This window comes from Cariama cristata, unplaced genomic scaffold, assembly GCF_000690535.1.
Source record: "Cariama cristata isolate BGI_N322 unplaced genomic scaffold, ASM69053v1 scaffold3891, whole genome shotgun sequence".
NCBI classification, from domain to species: Eukaryota; Metazoa; Chordata; class Aves; order Cariamiformes; family Cariamidae; genus Cariama; species Cariama cristata.
In genome coordinates, this window is record NW_009598516.1 from 1 (window position 1) to 6,265 (window position 6,265).

General features: G+C 49.8%; 1 protein-coding gene across 1 annotated transcript; it reads left to right on the forward strand.

Annotated features, from left to right (window-relative positions):
* Positions 1–1,908: 1,908 nt before the first annotated feature.
* LOC104168654 (origin recognition complex subunit 4-like) lies at positions 1,909–4,878 on the forward strand (the record flags this gene model as incomplete). The annotated part of the gene is given in 4 exon segments (XM_009709314.1): positions 1,909–2,050; positions 3,329–3,424; positions 3,506–3,573; positions 4,690–4,878. Coding segments are annotated over 4 exon segments (495 nt in total), but the record flags the coding sequence as incomplete, so codon positions are not given.
* Between the last annotated feature and the right edge of the window lie 1,387 nt (positions 4,879–6,265).

Below are 6,265 nucleotides of genomic sequence, written 5' to 3' on the forward strand. Positions count from 1 at the left end.
GACCCTGCTTTGGCAGGGGGGTTGGACTTAATGATCTCTAGAGGTCCCTTCCGACCCCAATCAGTCTGAGATTCTGTGATCAGAGTCCTCTTTTTGGTAGTCCTATGTTTACTTGAGTTTGCTACAAGATTGCAGATTTTTTTTCTAGTTTAGGGGGCACCCAGTTCGGTCTCTGTGGCTTGAAGGAATGCCAGAAGAAGGGCTGACGGCGGTGTGAACAGCCTCCCTTTGAGCTCCAAGGTGTGTCAGAGCTGAGGCGCTCATTGTTTCCTTCAGCGCGTTCTGAATTTTTCCTTTCGGAAGAGGCTTTTTCACTCTGAAGTCATCTTGCTCGTAAAAGTATATAGCACAGATTCTAGCACTTGTCTAATTCTTTTGTATTAGCGTGGATTAATTACCGTGCAGGATGATTTTTTTTTTCCTTAATTTTGAAAATCTGTAGGAGTCTGCCATTTGAGCTGGTGAGAACAGCTTTGTGACGGGCAGCGTGGTGGTGGTGAGAATTGGAGCTACTCTTGCTAATTACCTGCTTTTCGTTAGCAAGGACTTGTTTTCAGTGACCAGCTATTTTTAAATGACATTTAGTGCTGCCCATCACTTTGCATGGCCAGGTGAGCACGTGGGTTTTCAGTGGAAACTTGGTGTCTGTTTCAGGTTGCGGTACCCTAAATGGTATTGTGCAAAACCTTGAACCTTGGAAAGCTTGGAAGAATTGAACAAGTTGAGTTTTTTAGCAAAGTAAAATAAGTAAATTTTTTAGGTAAGTAGAACTAGATAGCTGGTAAAATCTAGTTTTGGGTAAATGCTGCTCCTCTCGTGTGGGTGACTTCATGCAAGCAGCTGCTTGTCTGCCTCTGAACCTGGTAAACCAGGGGCTGCTCAGCGCCGCAGGCTCTGTCGGGTGTAGTTACTTGCTACTCACAAATATCGCCAGCCCTGAAGCAGAGGGGGCAGTGACTGACAAGAGATACTGCTGTGTTCCCTCCGCTTCTTTTCATTTTGCGTGTCTCCTAGCGATTTGGGGCTGTCGTTTCTTCAGCCTCCCCTTCTTCCCTATCCGAATTCCCTTTAGCCTTTATAGTATAAAACCTGTGGATGTCTGAAGGATCATGCAGCTTTCTGACGTCTATAAGGAGAGAAAGAGGACGGGAAAAGATTGGTGGTAGAGAGCGTTGGATGTTCTCAGTGAAAGGCCTCGTTTAAACGGATGAAATGAACAGTTTGTCATCACACAGACCTGCAAAAGCAGGAAGTAGCCACTAAAAGCCATTTCTTCTATTGATGAATATTAAACTACGAAGTATTCACAAGGCAGATACTTAGAGCCCTAAAGAGCAAGTGAAGGTCGCTGCAGTGTGCCTACCGCTGTATAAAGGCCTGTGGGTAACGAATAGCTGTGGAAGAGTGGTGTCAGAAGAGGCCGGTAAGCTACGTATTTATCAACTTAGATTTGTCCAAAGCTCCCTTTCCATGACAGGTACTTGAAGATTGTTGAAGAGGTGAGACTTTAGCAGAGGGCCCGAAGGGGTAGCACCTCTTGTGTGCACTGAGAGGTGCCTTCAGGCACTCCCGGTGACAGGAGTGCGCTGTAGCTCTGTGTACAAAGCCACATTCAAAATAGTTGCAAGTCATTCTTCCAGCAATCACCGAGGTATGCTAATCCATTGAAATTAATATAAACAAGTTAATGAGGGTTTATCTCCTCTAGTGAGGAGCCTTGAAAGTTTTAAGCCTGGAAAACCTTCCTGGCACAATGGAGTTGTAGCTACCAGCTATGTACAAGGTTTTCCGCAGGAGCCTACCCTGCGTGTAGGGTTTATGCATTAATGTTTCCAGGAAGTGACTCCAGGGGAAATGCGTTCTTCTGCATTCCAGCTCCATGTAGAAAGTATGTCTGGTAATTAGTAATTAAATGAAAAATATCTTCTGCTTTATTTTTAGATGCTCGCTGTAAGTACCGTTACTGTGCATCACCCACTTATCACCGCGTCAGATCTTCATGAGGCAAGCAAGCAGTACAGAACGGACTCAAAAGCAAACATTGTACATGGTAAAGCTCAGCTGTTTCCCCTCAAATGTTTCTTAAGCGTATGGAGTGTGTCAAGTCCCTCCCTGAAATTCTCCTGATGTAGGACAGACTCTATAGGGCAGTGTCCCCTGGCGGCGTGAGCTGCGCAGGGAACACCTCCGCCCCTGGAACGTGCTCTCCGCTACTTTCCGTTCGTAATAACAATGCCGAGTAAACCAGAAATGGAGTTTCAGAATCGCTGACAGAAATCCCACTGCGCGGGGAGCTCGGGCAGCGCAGTGCTGACAGCTGTCAGTCCCAGGCAGCTCGCTTGGGCCTTTGGGGCTAGGCTGGGCTCCGCAACCGGGCAGGCAGCGTTTCTGTGCCCTTTAAACAGTGGAGGAAGGGAAGCTGCTGACCTCTGCCCGCCAGTGCTGGAGGATACGGCAAGATGCTTGGGCTGGGAGGTGTTGCAATAAACCCTCTGAGAGTCGCAGTAGTCTGTGCTCGGGTATGTATGAAACTGGAGCGTGCGCTTGAACTCTGCGTGCTCAGAAGTACAGCGGCACGAGCTTACCTGCGTGTCGCTGAGCTTCTGGTAGTGCTGTTCCGGCTCCTCTGGTGTGTTTTGGGCGGCTGCTGCTGCGGCCTTTGCGTGGGCCGGGGCTTCTTCCTTTCTAAACCTCAGCAGATGGGATGTGCTGAGACTACGCTTTGGCTTTCTCCGATAAGCATTTTGGAACCTGTGCAAAGCGTGAGAAGAAATAAACGTCGCCTGGTGATGATGCTGAGCCTAAATACAGTGACAGAAGGAATTGTTTCCCTGATCAGGAGAAGTGAACTTAGCCCATCGCTTCTTTATGGCTCCCAGATTTTACAGGCTTTGGTTTGGCTTGGCCCTGTGATCCTCAAAGTCTCCTCAGTACTGTGGAGCTCATTTGCTGGGTCACTTCTGAGCTTTGAATAGCCAATAACCTCCTCCACCTCCCCTTCCGTGACATCCTCGGCAGTAGCAGGGAGATCGTCTTGGTGCTGCTGGGAATTCTCTGTCGTGCTGTACGATACGCAACGGTGGCTTTTCTTTATACTTACATTTCTTGCTTTTTTGATGGAAGCAGCCCATTTCTTAACGTTCTTGCATCAAATATCTGGAAAACAAATGTTCTCTTATCTAGCCTCTCCAATTCTGGATTTTTTTTACATTATGAAGATACGTAACACAAATAGGTGAGGCCTACAGCATATAAAAATAGCAGATGAACTGCTTGCCTTTCTCATGTGCTTAACAGACATGTTTAGAGCTCTTGTCTTTCCTTCTAGGTTTGTCTGTCCTGGAAATCTGCCTAATTATAGCTATGAAACACTTAAATGATGTTTATGAAGGAGAACCATTTAACTTCCAGATGGTTTACAACGGTGAGAGAAATGCATGAACTTCACAAACTCCGAATCACTTTACCTTCCTGTAACTAACTTTTCTTTTTTCCTGTTACTCAGAATTCCAGAAATTCATACAGAGGAAGGCGCATTGTATGTACAACTTTGAAAAGCCAGTTGTCATGAAGGTAAGCCTGAAATGTAATTTTTTTTTAATCATCAAGTATTTTGATGTTGGGGTTTTATTTCGACAGATGTGAGTAGTCACGCGCAGGCCTAGAACCGAGCCTGGGGTGCTTCAGGGTGGTGAGAACCCCCTGCTCTCCGCGTAGGCACCCGGGGCGGTGGGTTTGGGCAGTGCTTGGCCTCCCACGTCCCCCCGCCTTTCCTGGGGTGGGGAGCACAAGGCCGTGCCCAGCTGGTAAATCGTTACACTTGGAAGAGTTTAGTACCAGCCTGAGGACTCTCAAGTGAGCTTAACCGATTTCGGACTGGGGTTCAGGAAGAATGGCTGTGTCAGAAGTGGCCTCCAAAGGAGAGACTGGCGTATGCCCCTCGGTATCCTCTTCCGAACAGCAGAAGCGAACAAGCAAGCTGAAGTGATGTCTCCAAAATGGAAATGACCCTTACCACGTCAGAAATTGGCTTTTCTTAATCCAAGTCCCAGCAGCTCCGACTGGTACACAGAATATGGAATCCATTTGTAGCCTAATACGGCGGGGCTTGCCTCAACCAACTGCAGTCTGAAGTGCGAATTGGGGGGAAAAAAAAAGGTGTTTTGGTTACACACCTGATGCTCGTTGGCCACCTGGGCTACCGAGGGGCTCGCTCGGTCAACCTGGTTGTGCCAGGCTCTGTTTGGGGAGCTGGTGGTGGGGCAGGGCCCTGCTGTAGCGTAGCCGTCCCACAGGGCCTGCGTTTTCCCTTCACAGCCTTAACCCAGGGAGCGGCAGTTCAGCAGTCAAAGCCCCCGTCCAGTCGTGCAGCTGTCTGTGCGCTTTAATAGACTACTCCAGTTTATTTCCCTGAATAACGAAGTCATTCCCAGTCAGTGCCACGTACGCCAGATTCCAAATACTATTTCTTTAAGCAGAAAAGCGAATTCTGCTTCCGTTCGCAGGGCCGATGGCTCTGTGCAAAAGGACGTCGGGTAAAACAGAGCTGGCGTCTGAGGTCTGTCTGTTGGCATCGCGCATCGCGGGCTTCTGTCAAAACAGCGTCCCGTGGGTCATTCAGAATGAGCGGCACGGCCCACAAGGACGTTCTCTTCCACGTCCTAATTTATTTTTTTTTCTTGTCTTTAGGCATTTGAACACTTATTGCAACTGGAATTAGTAAAACCGATCGAAAGGCCGTCTGTACGTGCCCAGAGAGAGTACCTCTTGATGAAGCTGCTTTTGGACAACAATCAGATCATGGATGCCCTGCAGGCCTACCCAAACTGCCCCACGGATGTTAAACAGTGGGCGGCCTCCTCCCTCAGCTGGTTGTGAGCTTTTGGGACCTCGCAGTATCAGTTTCTACGCCAACGCTTTTGGAGTTCAGGGTAAACTCCAGAAGATGTAATGTTTACCCACAGCAGGGTCTTCAGATTAATAAATTTTGGGAAGAAAGTTCCTTTGCTGATCGATTTTAGGATCTTGTTTTAAGGAGAACTATACTGATGTTAGCTTCTAATGGCCCTAAATTTGACTGACTGCCTGGAACGCTCGGGCTGTTGAGCTCAGCTCAGTGCTAACTTGTCCTCTCACGCACAGTTTCCACTTTGTAGAAGTCAAAGCTCTTTGGCGTTTCTCGGTGGGGGAGGAAGACCGCTCTAGCTCCTGGCTGAGGGGCACGGCTCTGGGTCTCACAGGGGAAATTCTGAAGCACAGATCCAGCTCTAACGCAGTTTAAAGCTCACCCTTTGTGTACTTTTTCTTCTCAGATTTGACTTGATGTAGAAAATGTACTTAATTAACCTTTACTCATCACAATGAGCTGCAGCTGGGAGGTGGTAGCTTTGTGTGAAGTACAGCCCAGGTTCTTTGGGGGTTTTCTGCAGTCGGGGGCTGTGCCCTGCCCCAGCGGAGCGCGGGGCCGCCCTCCACCTCACTCGGTGGGGAGAGAAATTGGTTTTACAGCTGCACGGCGTACACTACTATAGCTGTACGAGCAAGATACGGTGTCATGGGAAGTGGGCTCCTCTCCTGGTGGGAGTTACCGTTGGTTTGGTACCGCAGCAGGAGGGAAGTGGTGCGTAAAGCCTGGTCGCTGGAATAGCAGACCCCGTGCAGGGCAGCGGCTGTGAGTAGCGAGGGCCGCGCTGAACCCTCGCCCCCCGTTCTGTTTCAGGAAGGCTGATGCTGAGGGGCTGAGCGCTTCCCCTTGCCCGAACAGAGGCAGTCGGGCAGGTGACTCTCCCTTAAAGCCTACAGGATGTAGTCACTTTGGGTTTTTTGTTTTTAGTAGCCCAGTGGCTTCAGTCTGTCAAAAAGCCGAGGGAATTTCGGTGATGGTTGGTTATGCCTGGGCCCCCTTCTCTCAGCTCTCATGCAAAGCCCGTGTTTTCAGGCCAAGGGGTATCGATCTCGCGCTCCTTGCTGCTTCATAAAGATAGGGCCTGCACCCCGGCCCGGCCGGGAGAGCGGAGCAGGGCTTTGACGAGCAGGAGGGTGCGGCACAGGGTTGGTCTGCTCGCCCCCCCGCTGCAGACGACGGCTACCGCCCCTGCAGCCTGGGCCGCTTGGTGATGGGGGCTGGAAAACCCCAATGCGCTTCTGCTGGCGCAGCGGTCACATCACGCCACAGGTGGCTGAAGGGCGGGGTGGTGAGCCTTAATGTTCTTGGGAGGCAGAGAGGCGACTGACCTTTCCCTTACGGGAAGGGACTGAAGCTCAG